The 22375-nt window shown below is 37.8% G+C and overlaps 1 protein-coding gene across 1 annotated transcript in view; it reads left to right on the forward strand.

Moving 5' to 3' along the window:
* Window positions 1–22375, forward strand: part of ST6GALNAC3 (ST6 N-acetylgalactosaminide alpha-2,6-sialyltransferase 3) — a 217780-nt gene that overhangs the window by 127723 nt on the left and 67682 nt on the right. Inside the window, exon 3 of the mRNA XM_021527764.4 lies at window positions 13829–14238. Within this exon, the coding sequence (XP_021383439.2) occupies window positions 13829–14238 (410 nt within the window). The remainder of the gene's footprint in view (window positions 1–13828; window positions 14239–22375) is intronic.

Here is a 22375-nt window from a genome sequence, read left to right on the forward strand (position 1 = left end):
GTTTCAAGTGAGGGCTGAGCAGCACTGTGTGATCTCAGGGATAAGGATATGAAGGAAGCCCTTCCTCAGCAGTACAGCAGAGTACCGAGCAAGCACATGGGTTTTAATCCTGCCAAAAAATGGTTCTGTCTCCTGTTTCTTCATGGCAGATCCTGCCTTTCCTATTTTGGAGTGCTTTCCATCTCTGGCATTAGTGATGACTCCCATCAGACACCTGTGGTCTCTCTGCTGATGGCTGATTGATCATACATGCAAGGCAGGGAAACAGCCTCACAAACCTTTGATCAGTGTCCTTAAGTAGAGTATGGTTTATGCATTAAATTTGACTTAAGGATTTCAGAACCATGGACTGCTTTCTCTTTAACAAAAGTTTCAGAGTATTTGAAAACTGAGGAAATTTTCTGTGCCTGTCTGTACTTTGTCAGGTTTTTTTTTTTTTCATAAACATTTTTTCAAAAACAGTTGTTCTCACTTTTTCTTGAAGTTTTTCCAGCTGCTGATAGTGTTCAAAATAGCTCTGTGCTATGTGGGATCAAAACAGTTTTGGCATTAAAATAAAGCACAGCATTAACTGTTTTGTTTCAACAATAAAATGGGAAATAAATGAATAATTTTGGAAAAATAATTATATTATTGGATAAGCAGTACTTCAGAATTTGTGAGGTGTATTGGTTATCTCCACAATTCACTACATTTTGATTTGAAATGTGTGGATGTGGAAGCAAACAGCAATGTGTTAATGTGTTTAATAGTCACTGTATCTGGGTCACCCCAAATAGCATTTAATCCCCCCACATCAAATGGTTTGTGGGTGGAAGGGTGTCCTGGGAATATTGGAGCAGGATAACAGCCGTGCTCTTCACATTTAACTTGTTAATCAACAGGTAAGAGGAAGAAATGTCTTGCATCTGGTCAGGTATCCATGAGCAGCAGCCAGATTCTTTGCCCTTTCCAAATGTGCTCTGAAGAAGAATGGAGTCGTGCTCCTTGTTTTGCCCATTAGATAGCATTATCTCTGTGGAATGCCAATTCATATCTCCTTGTGCCGTGTGTGGTTCTCACATATGGGATTTTAATAACCTTCATGCTGTGCTATGAATTCATAAACAGGGCTTATAGAGGAAAAGCACCACAGGACTTTATTTTTTAATTATTGCTCTTTTGAAAAATGGGGTCTGCAGGAATTTTGCAAGGGTCTTGTGACAGTCACGAATTGTTTTGCTGCTGCAGTGAGGTTATTCCAAGAGAAGGGGATAAATACAGTATTTACCTCTGATTTTTCAGAATTGATTTTCAGTATCCTACATTTTGTAGCCACTATAGTTCTGCTGTTTTATAGATGGCATTTTGAAGGTCTGATGGTATGGGAGTTTTCCCCATTTTTCTGGAATGTAATGTGCATTTGATGTTTCAGAACATAGCTGTCCTCCTCATCCCTCCCCCCTGTCTCAGTCTGTGAAGCCACAGTTTACTGCTCAGTTGACACTAGTACATGGCAGCAGTTTAGATTTCTGTTCTGAAAAAGACCTATTAATTCTGGATCAGTGGTGTTTTTTCTTTCTTTTTACCCCACTTCTCCTTGGAGTCCAGTTGAGCCACTACTTCTGCATCTCAGCTATGCCCCAGTACTTGTGAAGAAGGCACCACTGTTAGTGGAGCTAAAAAGAGTAACAAAACCTCCCAGCACTGGTCTTCAGGAATAGCATGGTATATCACCTTCTATTCACTGCTAAGAGCCTTACAAAGTAGTCTTATGATGAAGGGATGAGGACCCAATAAACTTAGCTTTTTCTACAAACACCTACAAAGTAATGGTCTATTGGATACAGCCATTTTAGCAGTCCAGGAGCTGGTTCACCCATGCCAGGAGGGAAGTTGCATCATGTTCCCTGTCCATACCCTGTGCCACAACCAGCTGGAATGAACCTGTGGTCATTCTGGATTCCAGTCTTGTAACTGTGCCTAATAATATTTCATCTGGAATAAGATTTACTAGGTGTAGGTCTGTGTGGGATTCTCATAGGACATGCAGATCAAATCTTTAGCCCATTTTCATTTTAGGAATGTTTCTCTCTCCTGTTATTTTGTATGATTTTGTGTGTGACAGGTGGTAAAAAGAACAAAGACCAGACACAAAAAAAGGGGAATAATTTTTCACTAATTATTTCAATATTTTGTTGTCATTTTGAGTTCTTTTATTTCTAAAAAAGATCCCCAGGACATTGAATAGTCCTCATTATTAAAAATGTGTGCTTTTTTCTTTTTCATTAAAATTCGTTGAGCTTCCCCTTGGTTCTTTATAGTGATAGAACTGTAGAACTATGGAAAAAAAGTATGTTGGAAATAACCTCTGGAGACCATCTTGTCCAATATCAGCTATAAATAGGACTAACATCAAGGTTAGGTCAGGTCTCTGCCTCCTCAAGCTTTAAAAATCTCTAGGAACAAAGACTCTAGAATCCTTTTGGCACCTGTTTCAAAGCTTAATTGCCCTCTGTCATAAAAGTGCATTCCTTGAAAAAAGGATTCTTTTAAAATGGGAGATATATAATATATATAGTCCATCAGGTTTTTTTCCTCAGCTCATCTGCCTTGGTCTTTTGTAGCCATGAGAACACTGTGAATGTCTTACACCATGTATGATGGGGTAGCTGAACACAGACACACACAAACTTCTTCATGCTGCATCTATAATTCTTCAGTTGTATGGCTCAGAGAGAGGGGATGCCAAAACTTGCACATTTGCTTTGTAAATATTTTATTAGAGTTAAATTAATACGTAATCTAGACCCTCCATCTCTCTCGCTCGCTCCTTTGGATGTTGTTAATACTTATGTACATGTATGTGCTCTTTTTAAAGTCACTAAACAAACGAGGACATAGTGCTAACACTGAGTGTGGAAAACTTTTCCCTTGTATACTGTTCATAGAAATTAAGAAATGTTATTTCTATGCTTTTCCTCAGCATAAGCTGTAACCTGGATACCTGTTCATTTCCTTTGGATGATTATTATATAATTATTTGACTTCAGCTGATTTTTTTTTTTTTTTTTTCTTACTCAGCTACATCCCCAAGTCTCTCACACCAGCTTTGTGGCAGTGAGGTGGAACTTCCCCTCTCAGTTCCCAGTGTGCAATTGTGAGCTGCTGGTAGCTTGAGGTGCAACAGAGCCTGTAGTGTGGAGCAGCATTGCTCCAGAAGGAGGACGAAAGGAGCAGCACAACTTGTTTGCTTAGGAGGCAGTTCGCAGTATTCCATGATCTCTTCTCTTTCTAGGCTCTCAGCCGAGATGTATTTTGCCATATTCATAGTGCCAGCAAGCCACAGCAGGCAGATGCTCTCAGAGGGCACTGATTTTCTTCCTCCAGTTGCTCTCCTGTAGGACCTGTTTTGTCAGAGCCATGGTAATCCCTGCTGTATCAGTGTGACTTACAGAGCCACTGATGAGCTTAGGTGTTGACCTTTAAGATTGCTTTTCAAGTTTCAAAGATCCTGCTGTCATTATAGTCCTTGGAAACATTAGGAATCACAAGCTACATTAAAGCCAACAGTCTAAAAGAACAAAACAAAAAACCGTGCACTCACAAGCAGAGTGGAAATGTAGACTCTGATGCCAGCCTGGAAGCTAACGTGGCCTCCTCCATCCCAGAGATAGACTTGGGGCAGGAAATAGTTTCAGTAGTGACCAGGGAAGTCCATCCAGCCCAGAACATCAGGAAATGTGCTCACACACAGAGAAGGAGCTCTGTATTCTGGCTTTGTGAGTAGGTAACATATGAGGAAAGCTCTCTGCATCCTTTTCATGGGTTGAAGCTGAATCACAGCTGAAAGGTCTCTGCTGCTGCCCAAGCAAAGGAGTAGCACCATGATTTTGTAATCTTGTCCATCCATGAGCGCACATCCAAATGGCTCTTCCCAAAATTCCTGTGTTAGGTGAAGTCTCCATTAAGTCTTTGGTCATGTCATTGGGAGTTTTAACTGTAATGGAGGCAATGAATGTGCCATAGATTTACCCAAGAAGTCAGTGTATAGGTACGTTACAGTGGTATTTTTCTTTTGAAGATGTACGAAGGACTAAAAATTAATTTCTCTCTTAAAAATTTAAATTATAGGTAGAAGAGCTATATGATTATAAATACCCATTTTGGAAGTAGTGTTGTTTATATCTTGCAAAGATGTCCCTATGAGACCAGACTATGTAGTGGAGAAAAGATTGATAGGGTTTATTATTTTCATCTTTCAGTAAGATTTTGTTTTGCCATTGCTTCTAGCATGTTTCACCTCATGCCTTACCAGCTCATTTGTGTGTGTGTTACTCAGCACCTCGGGCCTTGGTTTGGTTCTGAGCTCTGTGCTGAGGATGCACAGACCTGCACAAGCCCTTGACTTCAGTAGGGTTTGGCAGAGGCCACTGAGCTCAGGGGCTTTTCTCCAGTAAAGATTTTTGTGGGGGGGTAAATGGGGCTTTTTGGGATATGCAGGAGCAGAAGCTGCGCTGTCGAGCTCCATGAGTAAGGAGAACTGACAGAGGATCTTTCCATTATTTACAAGTCACTCAGCCCCACTGGTTTCCACTTGAGTTTCTGCTTATTGAGTTACTGCAGGTGTTGTTAGTCCATGGTGCAAACTGTTGTCTGCATCAAACTGCACTGACTAAAAGGTGCTTTGTGGACATATGCACCAAGGCATAGCAAAAGCAATCAGAAGACTGTATATGTACAGTGATTTTTTTCTTTTGAAACAGACCTTTAAATTCAAAGTTTTAAAATATGCAGCTATGCTTCAATAGCTTTCATTAATGACTTAAAAAAACATAAAGCACATCTACCTAATAATTTAAGCAGAACCTTTTAATCTGTTTTAAATTTTTGTCCTAGTGCCCATTGCCATAGCATTTGAAATTTCAGGTGTCTGACAAAATGATGATTTAATCCTTTCTCTTTCTGAAACTGAAATTACTTTATGATTTTAAAATAGAAGATATTTCAAACAATTCAATTTTTGGACTTAGACTTTCTAAGTGAAATTTTAACGTGAAACTACAGTTTTAGAGAAAATTTTAAAAATTTTTACAGATGACAGTCATAAGGTGGTACAGCAGATACTGCCAATGTACCAGTGAAAGCAAATGAATGTGGCCAAAAGTCACTATTTTAGATAAGGCATCCTGCAATTAGAACACTGGACTTAGAAAGCTTCTTAAAGCTAATTTTGTCAAATGAAAAATGCCACTGATTTTAATGCTATTGTAATAAACCTTATTCTTATTCCTAGCATGGATATTATAGTTCTTTTTATTTCAGAAAAAAATGGATAATTAGCATTTTAGCTTATCACTTTCCTTCCATGCATACAAATAATTTGTCAGATGGACCACTAAGAGAGACAAAATTAACTAATAGGTCTAGACAGCATGGAACCAAAATAAATTAGAGGTTAGGGTTCCAGCCTGTTAGGTGGGTTTTCATGGGAAAGAAGAGGAGAGGTTAATTTAAGGATGTTTTTCTGACAGCTTTTGCTGCCTACCTTGATATTGTTTCCCTATATCAAATCCCAAATAAATTGACCTGAAATAAGATGTAAACTTCCTATTAGAAGTCCCCTAGTTTATTTGTGAGTCTAATTTTTTCAAATGTATTTAGATTAGAGGCCTTAGAGGCATTACTGCATCTGTGATTCAGCCAACTAAGTTCCTAGATAATGGTCCATGATTAATGGTGAGTGCTGATTATAGGAGGTTATTAGAGAGAGCAAACTTGGAGCAAATCTGGTGTATACATTATATACTTTACCGCCATCTGCGGGTATTTATAATAAATACAAATGAAAGTCAGCGGTTAGAGCAACTCATGTTTTCCATATGTGACAGAGAATTCCTTAGACATAGTCCGCAGTCTTCCAGTAGGCATCTTCACTGTTGGAATTCCCATTAATTTTTTTGCACAGATACTTACTATTACTTGCAAAGGAAAAACAGTTTTTGTGGATAGGGTTCTTTTGGTCTTGATTACTGTCAAGGATGTCTTTCTAGAGTCTACTCTGTAAGGAAGGATTGTGTGTTACATGTTACCTCTGCTCTGCTGGCACAAGTTATTGGGTGTGAAAAACTGTTTTTGTCCTTTCCTACTGAGATTCATTCGCTATTCAGCCCATGTGCTAACAGGACATGCCTCCCTTTTATGTCTCCTTGAGTTGTGACATTTTACCTCCTGGTGGTTTGTATTGTTTGCTGAGCAAATATGTCTGTACAGAGAAGAAACAATTTTTATCTTCCTTATTATTAAATGTAAAAAGCAGAAAAGAAATGTGATACAGACAGAGAATTGCAGAAGATAAATTAGAGCTAAATATTATGATACCAATAACCTGATGAATCAAGTGACATGTTTTGCTGGTAGCAAATGTACTGTTGCAAATACAGTTCTGCAGCAGAGTGACAAAAGGGGTGCCATTGTCAGGATCAGCTTGTGTTGTGCTCTGAGTTGTTTATGCTGTTTGATGGACAAAGTCTGGTTTACATGGTGTTTTTCCAGTAACTTTTGTGCACAAAATTCAAGTAGCACTGAGGGCAGGTGAACAATGTGGTGGATGTTAAGATAAATGACTTACCGGATTCAGCATCCAACAAGCAGTATTTGGTTGGAAGAATTCCCGGCTTTCAAACTATTACAAAGTCATGATATTTTAAACCCTGTGTGTTTGTAAATGGGTGATAGATGAAGTGTCACAAACATTCTTGTTATTTATGGTCATCATCTAAACCTCTGGGATGAAGTCAGGAATACTCTAGAACTAATGTTGTTTGTTTGATTTTCCATTTTGTTCAGCTGTGAAGCTAATTTTTTCATAGGCCATTTTTCAGAGTGAATGCTGTTTTAGTGCCTATTTCATGAACTTGTCTGCGTAGGGTGTGCATGATGGAGTTTGCCTCCCTTCCATAACAACTCAATCCTCAACAGTGTTTGACAGAAGCATTTCCACATATGTTCTTGGGTGTACTTGTCTCTTTATGCTGATTTTATATATATATATATATATATATATATATATATATATATGCCAGAGAGTATTCTGCTTTTCTTCCAGTTCAGAGGTGCTCATTGTGTGGCTCTGAAGGTGCAGACATCTGCACACCTAGGGATGTCAGGTTTTCTGTTACCTACAAACTATAGTACTATATGCTGGACTGAACATATCCATTTTCATCTGTTTTCTACTTGGACAGTTGCAGTGTAATGGACAAAAGCTTTTCTCTCTGCTGGTTCTTTCCTAAACTATTTGATTGACATGTCTGATTTAGTTTTCTTCACAACAGTTAGTTTATAACTTAACAAATATTTTTAGTTTTGTTTCTTCTTTTCTTGATTGCATTCCCAAACATCATGGTTTATCTTCTTGGCTATATAGCAGTATTTTGCTTTTTCTCAAATCCTTCTTCCCCTTACATGTTTCCCTTTTAAGCACTAAACTACATTCTATCCTTTCATAGATGTCTGAAATCTCTTCCTCTTCCTCTTCCTCTTCCTCTTCCTCTTCCTCTTCCTCTTCCTCTTCCTCTTCCTCTTCCTCTTCCTCTTCCTCTTCCTCTTCCTCTTCCTCTTCCTCTTCCTCTTCCTCTTCCTCTTCCTCTTCCTCTTCCTCTTCCTCTTCCTCTTCTCCTTTCTTCTCCTTTCTTCTCCTTTCTTCTCCTTTCTTCTCCTTTCTTCTCCTTTCTTCTCCTTTCTTCTCCTTTCTTCTCCTTTCTTCTCCTTTCTTCTCTTCTGTGTGTTCATTCCATTTATTTCCTCCCCCTTCTGTGACACGATCCATTCATGTAAATAAGGGCACGTCCCTTCTGCCATCCTGCCTAGGGACAGGGCAGTTTGCCAGCTCCTGAGACACAAAGGAAAATGGGTCTTCTGCAGAGTGACTGGGAGTGCTCATGCAGGACAGGTCTTCACATCCTTCAGGAAATGCTTTAGGGCAAAACTTTCTTCACCTGCCACTCTCAGTGCCCTAAGTCCTTCAGGGCTGTTGACCATCAGTCCTCCAGAGCTCTGCCTCTCCAGGGTCTTTCTGTTGCACTTGAAGCCCTGAATGTGGCAGCTTCCTTCCTTCATTAACCCTCCATGCAGGGGCAGAAGAGTTTCTCCTATTCTTATTTACTCCCTGCCACCTTTGTATTTTTAAGCCTTTTTTACCAATAGAGCTATCGAGAGTGTTCCAATAGTTTATTATTCCAGAAGAAAATACTAGTGTGAGCTTATTTAAAAGGTGTCAGTTTCCATTAAGTTTCAGCTGGAAATCAGGAAAAATGAAAAAAAAATTAATGGACTGTTTTGTGAACTCCCATTCTTTCACCTTTTCGTAATAAAGCAGTGTTCAATTGGAGGAGCATTTTTAGTAAATTTTAGAAAATTACTGAAATAGTTTTGAAAAATATAAAGTTAAGATATTTTGATCAAGCTGGACATGGCTTTTATTTCATTTTAGTAAATTTTATGAGATTATCATGAGAGGTATGATCTTTGACTTTTCAGTTTCCGCTTTATAATGAAGTAGTGAAAAATGCCTAAAGTACATAACAAGACCTGGTTTGGTCTTGGAAAGAATCAAGTGTATACTTGATTCTTCCTACTCAGAGTTTTTTCAGGTATATTTGAGGCATTTGGTTTTCGGCTCTTGGTGTTATGAGATATACTTAATTCTTACTTTGTTTCAAAGCTGCCTATATTGTTCCCAATAGGAGCAGGAAAATCAGCAACATTCTGGTGAGCATTTGCTCTGCTGTATTTGAAAGAGGTAGGAGCTGGCATGGAATTGTCTGGAGCTGTCTCAAAAGTGAGAAAGATGACACTGCATCACTTTGCACTGTGATTCGTGTTTGGAAGGTTTGAGTTTCTGGTTTGGTTTTTTTCCTTTCCATGAGAAAGAAAACTAAAATATTTCAAAAATACACTTGCTGGTTGAAAGTTTAGATGGGATGAGTGACTTTGGCCCACAATTTTCAACCTCAAAGTCTGAGCTTCCTTTGTTTTTCTGTTACCACTGACATGAGGAATCCACAAGATACTTGTTCAAGCAAAGGGCTTGTACAGACTGGTCCAGCCTCTTTAAGGAGCTGTAACAAGAGCTGCAATCAAACAGTTCTGTAACAACTGGGTCAGTGTTTATAGAAAGACTTTCAAATATGGTTATTTATTCAGTCTCCTGCTGTAAGATTAGTCCCATTATGTGCTTCCTATGCCTTCCACTTCATTCAATTTAAATAAAAACTTTCCTCTAGAACTCCTGTACATATCAATGACATTCATCTAAATAAAATATCTCAGGCATATGAGTCTCAGGAACAGTCTTATGAAGAAGCAGATCATATTATATTTATTTAGAAATGGGATGCATGTTGACATTGGGCTCATTTCAAAATAATGTTAAAATGTTAAAATCTTTATGAAATCTTAACATTAAATTTTATGAAGACAGAGATGTTTGCTGGGATGTGATGCTGAGGACCAAAATCAACTGCTGAAGGTAAAAAAAACCACAATACTGCCATAGGGGGGAATAGGGAACAAACACAAACTCAGAGTAATCCGACTTGTCTTTTTTATAATTTTTATCATTTTTTGCTTGATGTTAGTAATATAATGTAAGTTATGTACATTTCTGTACTAATTTGGTAGTGCTTGCTGGGTGAACACACAAATACTCTTTCTTTTCTTTAATGTGCTGAATTTTTTCCTAGAGAAGCTTTGCAAGTGTTTTCTCCCAATCAGAGGTCTGAAGAAATTGAGTAAGTGTAGATAACCAGCTTGTTTAATCACTGAAACACAGGAAAAAATAAAATACATTTTTTGCTTGTAAAGTAGAGAAAAGCAATAAAAACAATGCCAGACGGTTAATGCCTCTCTTGTACCTTTCATTTCAAAGACCTCAAAAGACTATCAAGAAGAATAAAAGCAAAATCTATTCCCTATTGGCATCATTATAAATGCTGTATCCTCTGAAACATCCAAGAAGAGTAGAAGAATAAATGGCATTGAAATAAAGAAAGTCTCTCTGGAGCTTTGTTCAATCGGCTTTGTTAGAATTCACTCAAATAGGATGATTATAAGAAAAGATCTCATTTGTTTCAACATTAAAGGAGCAAATTAATATGTGGCAAGCTGCTAATAATTGCCTCATTATGTAGTGAATGGGCATTGCGTCCAATTTACAAAATTACAATCATATTGTTAAAGTAACAATTGAGAAAGTTTAGTCTGAGTTTCCTAACTCTCTGCATGATTAGTTGTGGGATTCAGAGTGGAACAGATTTGGTGGTTGAAGAGAGAGCACCACTAGTCTATAGTGCTAAGGAGCCACAAGAGAAATTCAGCTTTTCATTAGTGGAAATTCCATCGGCAGAGGTCCTGAGCTGGGTTTGGTCCCGCTGAGGAGTGAATCTGGCAGTCTCTGCTGAGACCAGAGCTTGGCATGTGTCTGGTCTGTCCAGATGTTATTTTGTGGTTCAGAGACCTGGCCTGAGATCATCCCCACATGGACCCCAGCAGATGTGCAGGGCTGTGGCTGGGAAACTTTGTGATCCAAGATCTGTGCCATTGGGAAACTTAACCCATACAAATGGCTCTGTAGCTGGAATTTCAGTCTCCTGATGGAGACACTGGAAGTGGTGGGGGGAGTTGTCAAATTTGGAAAGTAAGCAGTTTTCCAAATAATGAAATCCTGTGTGGAAGAGAATCATGTTTTGTGACCTACTTTAGTTGGATTTGCTTGTGACCTTTTCTAATTCTGGCTGATTTTGTTATTTAATGATTTGACCTTTGATTCTGTGAAGCCACTTCAATGCTAAATGCAAAGATTTAATAACTAGAACTGTTTGATAAGTGACCTTTATTACACAGCTATTTCTCTTTGCTAGAGAAATGGCACTGTTTTGCGAGTTCTAATTCGCAGTTTTAATTATCTTTTCTATTGTCTGTAAGCTTGCACAGGAAATGGAAAGGTCAGACATTTCATTTTCTTTACTGATTAAAATATAAGTGTTCCTCAACAGTTACAATGTATCATTCAGGAAAAAGATGGGACTATTTGTCAGAACCATACCCAGCTGCTCTGCTGGGTCTTCTACATCCTTCTGGTCAGCAAAAAAATGAGACATTTTCTAGCAGTAATACCAGCTCAGCCCCCTTGCTGTTTAGAGATGAGATAAACATCTAAGTACATGAAAAGAGAAGAAAACCTCTATGGTTCTTAATGTTTTTGTCTTTAACTCGTGTATCTATGATGCAAGTGAATGAAGATCTTGTGATAAGAAGTAGCAGCAAAAGTTTCTGTGTGGTCCTGCCAATCTGTTTCAATCCCACTGCTGCTGGACCATCTCTGCAGATGAGAGGGCAGCCTGGACTGCCTGGCCAACCCATTTGTATTGTATGTGGATTCATGTGTGTTACTGAAGCCACCCTTCTCATCTGTGACACGAACCAACACCACAAATTGGTGGCCTGTCTCTATATGGGGTTCAGTGAGTGAATATTGATGTTTGTTTTCTCATATGTTGAGGGAGATATGATGGAGGCAGTGGAATATCTATCATATGTCTCAGCCTCCTAACTCTGGGATCTCTGTTGGGAAATGTGCATACTGGGACATGTTAAATCTCTACATTGTAAAAAATATTTATTGTGAGATAGAGCTGGGAGGGCATTAGCCTCTGACTCTGTTCAAGAAGAGCAGATTATATATTGACCTAGTATAGGCATTCAGTATTATGAAAGCACTTTATAAATTGGAACAAGATAAATGAATCACAACAAAAGAGCTAGAAAACCAGGGGACACAGTTGCAGGAGTGAGTGTACTCAGCTTATTCAAGCAGAACACTTGCACTCAGTGAATAGAAAATGTGCAATGCATTTCTAACTAAGGTGAGGAAATTCAAACAATTCCAAATTTAAGAGAGCAGCTCCATTTTAATGGAGAAGGAAGAATTTAGTGAAAGAAGCAGCTCTGAGGATGAGACAAATTTAAATGGAACCAGATTCTCGACCAAATTGGCTTTTCCTATCTAGCAGTTTCATATTCAGCATTTGTTAGTTTGAAAGTTCTGCCTGAAAGCTATAAATTAATCTACTGGGTCTGTAACAATTCACTTCATGCTAGAATATGAGTTATGCTCGTGGATTTGTTTAGGTCACCCAGCCATGTCCTCATAATGTATCTTAGACAGTATTTCTGTAAGTAAGCAGTAAACAGAAAGACTGCTCCACTCAGCTGCATCTCCTGGGATTTCATCCCTGCTGTCAAACAGCCATGCAGGACAGCTCTCTAAAACTACACCAGCTATAAAAAATGCATGGTGTTCTTTAAAGGAAACATTGACAATGCTTTTGCATTCAATCAGGAATCTTTAGCTACTGGCAAAATGAGGAAAGAATGTTTTCCCGAACCAGCCACATAATGAAATCAAATCAATCACAACAGAGAAATTAAAGCTTTGAAATTGTGAGGTTTACTGCATAAGTCATGCAGGATGCACCTTAATTCAGTACAATATTTGTCACCCAAAAATGAGATATTTTAGCTCTTGCAGTTTGGCTTTCTTCAGATGTTTGTCTCTTGTCCTTGCATTATTCCCTCTTATCAAAGAATTCGGGTTTTTGTCAGCAGTTGCATCCTAGGGTTATAGTGGTCAAATGTAGACAGGCTATTCATCCACATCAGCTAAATGAAGTGTGATTTTGAAGAGAAATAACCACAAGTCTGATCAGAAAAGCGCCCAGGATCCTGTCAGAGTAAATGTCCAAAGAACGTGAAGAGAATTTTTCCTAAAAAATACTAAACTGAGGTCACTGGCTCCCACTTGTGAGCATGACAGAGGATCAAGTCTGTGACCATACAAAAAATTGTAGGTTATCTTTGACCTGGATGATCTTCTGTAGGTTTTGGTTGTTTTTTTTTTTATTATTATTTTAGTGTTCATTTGATTTCAATTTCTGACTGAACTCTTTATACAATCCAATTTAAATAGAGGGCATTTCCTTTTAGTCTATAGGTACAAAACAACAAAAAGGCATTTATTCTTTATACTCTGACAAATGGAGCATCAGATGGGTCCTTATATCTCAGATGTTTTTTTTCTATTATCAATTCATACTGGAGTAATAACACCCTAGAACATGGTCACAAAATACTGTCTTCAGCTATATTTTTCTCAGGATTAAGTTCCTATTTCAGGTGTCACCAGTCCCTCTACCTCTCATTTTCCATGGATCATAACTGCTCTCTGGAGAGAGCAACATATTCCTCTGTCCACATCTCCTTTCCAACTGTAGGATTTTCATACTATTAGATTGATTTTTAGAGATACATTTTGCATTAGACTTCTGTCACAAGTTTGGGAATTGTTAATTCAGATACAAACACAGTTAAGGTACAGTTAAATTTTCAGCATTACTTTTTCAGTAATTTTTTTCCTATTGCTGACAACACCTTTTTAAAAGAGACACCATTTATCTAAATATTGCTTTCTACTATTTCTTTATTTCCTTGTTTTTTAGTGAAAAAAGTAACATTTAGAAGGAGAAAAAAAAAATCCGTGTAGCTGACTTTGCAAGGTGGGAACAAAGGCAAAGATTGTAACTTTTCTATTTCATTGAAAAGCTTTGCATTTGTAGTGGTAGAGTTTTCAAACAGCTCTGCCACGTGGGGATTGCAGTTATGTTTTTTTAAAGAGAAGCATTGCTATCAATTTGTTGTACTGTACCTGTTTTTCTTTTAACTGAGTTTTCAGTCTTCATGTTTTACAGAGAAAAGCTTGCAATATACGTTATTGTTTCTTGTCTTGCAGCCTCTACATCTTGACTGTGACCTCTGTGCCATTGTTTCAAACTCGGGACAGATGGCTGGCCAGAGGGTGGGCACTGAGATAGACAAGTCCTCCTGCATATGGAGGATGAACAATGCTCCCACCAAGGGCTATGAGGAAGATGTTGGGAAGAGGACAACCATAAGAGTGGTCTCTCACACAAGTGTGCCTCTCCTGCTCAAGAATCCCGAGTACTTTTTCAAAGAAACCAACAACACCGTTTATGTGATCTGGGGTCCTTTCCGAAACATGAGGAGGGATGGGAATGGCATTGTGTACAACATGCTGAAGAAAACTGTTGACAGCTACCCAGCTGCCAAAATCTACGTGACCACGGAGAAGCGCATGAGTTACTGCGATGCCGTGTTTAAGAAGGAGACGGGAAAAGACCGGTGAGTCCTAAACAGGAGGAACAATTATAATGTTTGACAAAAGATACATGAGAAAAGTCCATGTGGGATGTCAGCTACTAAATGAGATATGTTTTTAATGGATTGTTATACGGGTTTGACTGTTATAAGCACTTGATGAGGCAGCAGCTAGGCCCCATTTACCCCACCTACGCTACCTTCTGTTCATTCCATTTCTGTTGGCTTGAATCCCAAAAATATTGGATGTCATCCTGAAATGTTTTCAAAGCTGTGTGTTGTTTTCAGCTCAATTTACTATTGATTAAATTGACATTTTATTTGAAGAGGATAATCCTACACAAACAACATTTCCAAATGCACAACCTCAGGATAATTCTGGATATTGCATTTTTCTTCTCTGTTGAGATTCACTGTAGCTTTTCTTCAAACACAGACCTCATGGTTATGCATTATTTCTGTTTCTTGGTGAAAACAGGTTATCAGACATACTGGAATAGATTTAGGTTTTTACCAGTATTATGCTGAAATTCTATTTTCTACACTTGATAATGTGTATTTATGCTACTCAAGTGAGGCTGTAATAGGTGAAAGTGTGAGGACTGTTTGGGCTAGTATGTTCAAAGCAGAAACTGGATTTGTGGAATTAAGATTTTGTAACCAAGCTGCAAAAATTCAGGTCGTCTGTGTTTTGGCATGGAAGAGCACCTGTCACACATACTTACTTGACCTAACTAGGAAGGAGTTTCCAGATCACTGCTGTGCATTAATAGTAATTTTTAAATTTGTGCATCATGAATTTGAAGTTGGAAAGGACTGTTGCTATTCTGACCAAATTAAAGATACAGGTTTTCACAAACAGCTTAACATAGTCTGAAATTTTGACTTAGGTTTTGAAGTAGAGAAGCTTATTATCTTAAACATATTTGTTTCACTATATTATTAAACTGCCAGAACTTGGTGACAGTTGATTTTTCCTATTTTTCAAACTATTGGAGCATAAGGAGGAGCCTGCCCCTGTACACCAAGTGCACATGTTGCTGCTGTGGTTCTGGAGTTGGAGGGAGCTCATATATCTCATAAAGATATCAAGGTTATCATGGCTTCTTTAGTTTAACTGAACAAACTGATAACCAGAGGCTAATATATACACAAGATCCATTCTTGAAAAATGACCTTTAATATTCCAAGTCATCCTGTTTACATATTAATCAAGCTAAATATGATCACAGGTACATTTTTGTGTTGCTGTACATAAATTTGTTTATATTTATGAGTCAGTCAGGTCACAGCGACTTTACTTCATCAAAATCCTTATTGTGAGATTAGACCTTGAAAAAATCTCCTCTTTTTCCTATGAAAGAAAACATCTTATCATTCAATGTCAAAGTACCCTACTCTCTAGCCTAATCCGTTCCTCTTCAACAAATTAACACATCTCAAGTTTTTATAGTTACGCAATTAACACAATACAAATGCTTCTTTTCATGTCAAAAGCAGATTGAATTTCTCTTACAACAAAGTTCTTAAGCAGCCTAATGTCAAAGTGGCCCATGTTCTTTTTCCTTAAGTTTCACATTGCAACAGCAATGAATTTTTATGAGCCTGCCTCATGACCCTTCACGTTGTTTGTGCACGTGCGTCCCTTTGACACCAACAGAAAAACCCACCACTTCTCACAGTGGCAACCAGGTAACATCCTTGTATCTACTGCAACTTCCATTTTTAGTCCTCCTTTTCCACATCAAATACTTTGTGGTGCTTTTAACATCATTTAGTGATTTTGTCATGCAGAAACAAGGGAAATGATTGATGCATTATCAGCCAATGCCTTCTGCATCTCAAGAAAACATCTTGCAGTTCCCTGGTAATCAGGGACTTCAGTTTGGAAACTGTTTCATTTTCATTAAAATCTTCAATTTGCAGGACTTGTCTTCTGTTTCTAAGGAGGGTCGTGAGACTGTTAGAGGTATGTGGCATTTGTGGAAGCAGTAAATGGAGAGCACTGGAGATTTGTGGGTGATGAAAATACTTTCACACATTGTGCCAGGCTATTATGATGCTGAGACAGACTCAGGTTCCTCAGCCAAATATTCCTTCGGTTCCTCAGAGAAACATCAACCCTTGCTTGGAATATTAGATTGAACAGAGGTCTGGTTCGACATGTTTCCAGCAAAAATTCTGGAAGGAAACCAATTTCAACTCATATTTTAAAATGTACTGAGTGGATTGCAACTACATCTATTTTAGTTTAATCCTAAAATACTGTCTTTCTGTACAGTGTATTCTATAATGCATAGTAAGATTGCAGCAGATTTCTAGTCTGTCAAGCCTTTAATGAGTTTTCTGTTTCTACTTTTTGATGTATAATCTTTTTAGGTAATTAGTGGGACTTTCAGCAGTTTTATCCTTGTGATGCTCTAGTTTTTAAAGGATTTAGTGAGAAGCAGCTAACAGGTAGGTGCTGCAGTCACTTCTCTACTGCAGAGAAACTCTGGTCCTGTAGTGCTGACATGGGAGCTTTATCCCTGACTTCATTGGGTGTAGGTCCAAAATCCACAGCTTTGGTATTGAATGATTTATTACTGATGCATGGAAGAAATAAGAATTGTCTCTGAGTAACTTTGAACAAACAGGGTTTTTTTTATTTTGTAATGCATTTTTTAATTCTACAGCAGTACAAAATGCCCTCTGATATGGGTTGTCCACACTGGGTAATTAACCTTGCATGAGTGTTAAGAATCTGGGGAACATATGTTCTTTCTGAGAGTATTTGTTACTGAAGCAGTCGAGTTCAAGGTGGTGAATGCTCATCCACTTTGAATAATTGTTGTACATAAATAATATTCATTACCAGACATTCACAATTTTTCATTAATGCATTTTACTTGGTACTTCCCTAGAGGGACCATAAAGCTGGCAGCTTCTTCCAGTACTTCACTAATATGCTGGTGTATTATATATATATTTACTCAAGTGAAAGGATTTAAAGAGATATTAAATAATTACTAAATGTGCCATCTTTGTATGTACCTCAATCCAGAGAAGTGGTTCTAAAGCCATCTATATCTCTGCCATGCAATACAAATACAATGCAATATGATATAATAACATTTAATTGGTAATAACAGAGAAAACTGTAGTCTTCATTAAAGCAGCAAAGCTAATTCTGGTCTGATAAAGTGCACTGAGCATCCCTAAATAGGTTTTAATTAGCTGGCACCAAAGCTTCACCACCCTTAGGGAGGGTAAAATTAATGAAAACTAGCAGCAAATTGATCAATGCTAGTGGATGTTCTTGCCTTAGGTGAAGGTGATGAGAAAGAAAGGAGTGTCTTTTAAGGATCATTTAGAAAACAGTCTGCATTAAAAGTCACTTTCAACAAGCAATGCTAAAATAAATCTGTGCTGATGTCAGCAGAGGAGTCTGATGTTTCCTGGACTGCAGGAGGTCCATTTGCGTTTATATTGCAAGCCCCTGAGCACTGCAGCTCCCAGCAGTGCCTGGGAGAGCCTGGCTCCACAGGGCAGGCAGTGGGCTCGGGGCACTCTGTCCCACTCTCTCTGTCCCACTCTGTCCCACTCTGTCCCACTCTGTCTCATTCTCTCTGTCCCTCTCTGTCCCACTCTGTCCCATTCTCTCTGTCCCACTCTGTCCACTCCCCAGCAAACAGCCGTGCTGCTGTGCTGGTACTGCTCAAAGAACAGCTGAACTGGGTGTTTGTAGTCACTCTTCTTGTGAATAACTACTGAAAAGAGCTCTGCTGAAGAAATGCATCTTGAGCTCCTAAAATTCCCAGTAAGAGATGTGAGATGATGTTCAGAAATCCGGGCAGTTTGATAGACAGAGGACTTTCCACCTGCACCGTGACAGAGCCCATCCCATGCCCAATCAGTTCAATTCAACAACATTTTGTAAATATTATTAGCTGCACACACGTCTTCAGGAGGCAGGTTCACTGAGCCACATTTGCAATCAAATGGTTTTTCTGAAAGACTTCTGTCTATATCTTGGAGAATTCTGAAGAAACAAAATTGCTTTTGTGTTTCTCTTCCAGAAGTTCTTAGTTTCCTCAGTTCATGCCAGATGGTGCTATGCGTTAGGTTGTGAGAAAGCTGTTTTATCATTCAAGGCAGAAAGATGTGTCATTCTGATTGCTGACTTCTGCATCAAGATTCAAAATTTGGGGTTGTGTTCAAGCTGCCATTTTACTCAGTTCTGCTCACTAATTATTTATTACTTTGGTGATATACGAGATCTATGTTATATCTCTGTCTTTTCGAGCTAGCAAATTACATTAATCTAAAGTTTGGATTGACACTGTTAAGACAACTGCAGTCATCACAGCTTCACCTCAGCTAATATGTGGTTTTTCATGTGTCTGACTAATCTACATGAAGCTATAGTCTAGTAAAAATGTCATTGAAATGAATAAATGAAATTACATTCTCTGAGGTTCAGGTAGCTGCAAGTTCTATTGTTTGGTGATATTCTCTGTGAATTGAGGCAGTAAAGCTGTCAGTGTCCAGAATATCAGTTTTATGCTGTGTTTCTAGTTGTTAGCTTGAATGAAATACTATAGTAATGATATTTTCATTTTTGGACTTGCTTTCATGTATGTATTGGTTTCTTTATCAAAGTTATTCAGAGGAAATATAAAAGATTAGCTAGTGTTGCTTAATATTTGCAGAAAGCACTTTCCCTTGGGCAGCTGTGAGCATTGACACTGAGTCTGGCTCAAAGAGTTAAATTTTGGCACTTGGGAAGTACATCCCATCAGTACTTTGTATTAATGTGATTAAAAAAAATTCTGGAAGATGAGTAAAAGTTCATTTCATTTTGAATAGAAAATGAGCAGAGTTAGGGAATATCAATGTGTAAATTACAGAACTTTAGAAAGAAAAGGATGAAAAAACTGACACAGACTGACAGAGGAAATGAATGATGCCTGTTGGAAGATTTTTAAGGACGAAGATTAATTGTAGTTTACAATTTGCTGTAGTCTTTATCATGATGATGTAATACCTGCTGCTGCACCAATAAAGTCAGCAAAAGGTTCTCAACTCCCCGTGAGCATATCAGCAACCCCAAAAATACACATTTGATACAGTGACCATTTTTCAAGTACTTGGCAGTGGATCTTTCTTGAGCTATTGCTTGGCACTTCCATTCTTTCTTTTTATAAAGTAATTCCTTCAAAAAATGCTAATGGATTTGTCCATCTTAATTCATAAAGGGTTTAAATAGTTTCATTGTCAGTCAAGGCTGCTTTATTACCTGAAAAAACAAGGGTCTAAAGCATGAAACCTTAATGAAATAAATAGATTTTTCATTATAAAACACTTAAAACCTCAGCATCTATTGCTGTTTGTGGTCAATCACCAGATGGTTAACAACTGTTTGGGGGTTTGTATCCACTCTTCCATTTCCTGGTAAAACACCAGTTGTTCCTGAGTGTTCTGCTTTTATTCCCTGCAGCCCATTAGTTACTGCATTTATATTCTTTATGAAGATTTTCCTAATTAAGATGAACACTTTTCTCTATTAGGCAGATGGAACTCAATAGAAGAAGTCCATTCTTTATTAACATGCCAGTAAATGCTGCTCATAGTACCAGCACTTCTGTTAAGAAACACAGCTCCTACTACATTACACTAATTACACAGTAAAGTGAAACTTTATTAAAAAATATCAATATTAGCTATTATTTTGTGATAAAGCTGTGGCTGCTTATAGATTGGTGTGAGCTTGGAGACCTATTGATTCTGCAGTGGTTGCTGACTATAGCCATTTAGTTGTTACTTTTTAATTAATGACTAAAGACAAGGAATATATAATCAGGATCTATCCTAAATGCACTATCATTGTGAATTTTAACACGTTCTTTGAATTTATCCATTTATGTCTTCTAATTTATCACATCTTCTTTAAGTGCCACTGGATCTGTTTTCTGCTTCTGATGAACTGTATGTTAAATCTTTACACAGTGTTTGGTATGGCCCTTTGCACACCTTTTTCATCCTTTAAATACTCTGCAGCTTTTATTGTTATGAGAGAATTGCTGATACCTCTCAGAAGGAGCTGTGCATATGGATGGGATTCTGGATTAGGTCCTTCAGGGTCCCTTCCAACTCAGCATATCCTGTGATTCTGTGATTCTCACATCCCATGAACATCCACCTTTGGAACGGATGATGTAAGTCAGTGATCATTGCTGGCAATCCTGGTAGCATCCTGGCTTGCAGGGCTTCCAGTTTTGCTGCTGGTGGAAAGGATATTTTATGGTTGCATAGGAAAAGAAGTATTGGAGATAAAAATTAACAGAAGCATAGATTTTGAATGAAACCTTTGGTGTTCATCTTCCATAATGCAATGTTTTTCACTTTTCAGATCACAGCGTGTAAAATAGATATTGATGTTCCTAAAGGAGTTTAAAATTTTGAACGAATAGAAATATTTTTTTTTAATCTAAATTTCTTTTTAAAAAAGATAAATCAATCTATTTTTTAAAATTCAGCCTTGCTGCCAGGTGAAGTAATTGTCTTGAAAAACACAGAGTGATTACCATTGAAGTCTATACTTATTACCTGTTGTCACACAGCAATTCTTTTCTAAGAGATATTAAACAGATTAGGAGATAAATGTAATGTTGCTATTGCTTAAATGTTGCTGTTGCTTACTAGTAAATGTGAGGTTTCTAATGGAAGCTCCCTGAAGAGCTCTGAGCTGAATTTGTAGTGCTAAGTAAAATAAAATACTGGAATCAAACTGCATGAGATGGACTGGGAGGTTTGTGCTACAGAGCTGCTGCTCAAGTGAGGACAGCAACTTTAGGAGACAGGGAATAAGACTCTACAATAATACCTTGCTTTGGATAGAGAAGAGTTTCTGTACATCTGTCCAACCACTAATTAGTCAAATTTATTAGAAACTACTTTTATAAGAAAAGGTGTATGAGAACTCTGATACATATCTCACGGAATGATATTTAGAAGAGATTGTCATCTCAAGCCTTTGTACAAGTAAAGAGCACAGCAAAAGAAAATCTGTTTGAAAATAGAAAAAGTTTAGCCTGAACTTTTGCTTGAGTATTTTATCTTAAAATGTGGAAAGATTAGTAAACTAATCCTGCATGGAAAATTTAATTTGTAAGAAGTCAAGCCTGTGTGAGACCTCATAGACATAGGCAGGAGGAGGACTAAGGGGAAATGGGAATTTTTGTGACTCATTATGTTAATTTAGAACTCATTGTTACCTAGGTGCTTGCTTGTGCACATCTTCAATATGTATTTTTACCCAGATGAAAACAAAGCAGATATTCTACATATTTTTATTTCTGTGTTTGTTATCCCACATAAAGAATATAGGCTGCAATTTCAGAACAGTAGAACTGTTCAAATAGATGATCTATAGCACATGCCTTTGAAGGTGACTCAGGATTCATAGCAATGCTTCTTGGGGAGCCTGATGTGCTATTGGGATATGCTACAACCTGTGTTTAGAAAACAATCACTCCTACACAGTTCCTGTGATACTCAGCTTCTCTGAGCTTTTAACCATGAGGCAACTCTGCATTTGAAGAGTAATATGCACAAGAGCAGCATGTACAATTTTTGTCAGAGATTCACATCTTCAGCAGGTTTTGGAACTTTCAACAGTCTGGAAAAACATGACTGTAACAGTGGGGATTTATTATGAATCTTCACTCTTATGTCGTCAAACAGTTTGTGTGAAGTCTCAGATACTGACCAGCATGAGGCTTAGTTTGTGTTTGAAGGGAAATAATTTTTTATACAGATGTTCTAAGATTCAGCTGTTCTATTTTCAGGATTTTGTAAGCAGTTCCTGATTGTGGGAGCATTCAGTACAGTTGGGACCACTTACCAGAGACACCACTCAGAACCTGAGCAGCCCTGTCAGGTGCAGTAGAATTCAGTAAACATGCAATTGCAGTAGAATAAAAGGTTTTTAACTGCTCATATTTGTTATTTACAAGTTTCTTGTTGGTATCTTGTTAAGCGTATCCTTAAATTTAGAGAGTTCTTTTTATTTGCTTTTTTTAAAAATTTAAATCAAGTCGTGCCAGCACGCATATTCTCTCTGCTATAGTCCTACAAGTTACAGAAAGGAGGCATAAACTCCCTATCTAATAACATTCTC

The sequence above is a fragment of the Lonchura striata genome, chromosome 8 (genome assembly GCF_050655825.1).
Source record: "Lonchura striata isolate lonStrDom1 chromosome 8, ASM5065582v1, whole genome shotgun sequence".
Lineage (NCBI taxonomy): Eukaryota > Metazoa > Chordata > Aves > Passeriformes > Estrildidae > Lonchura > Lonchura striata.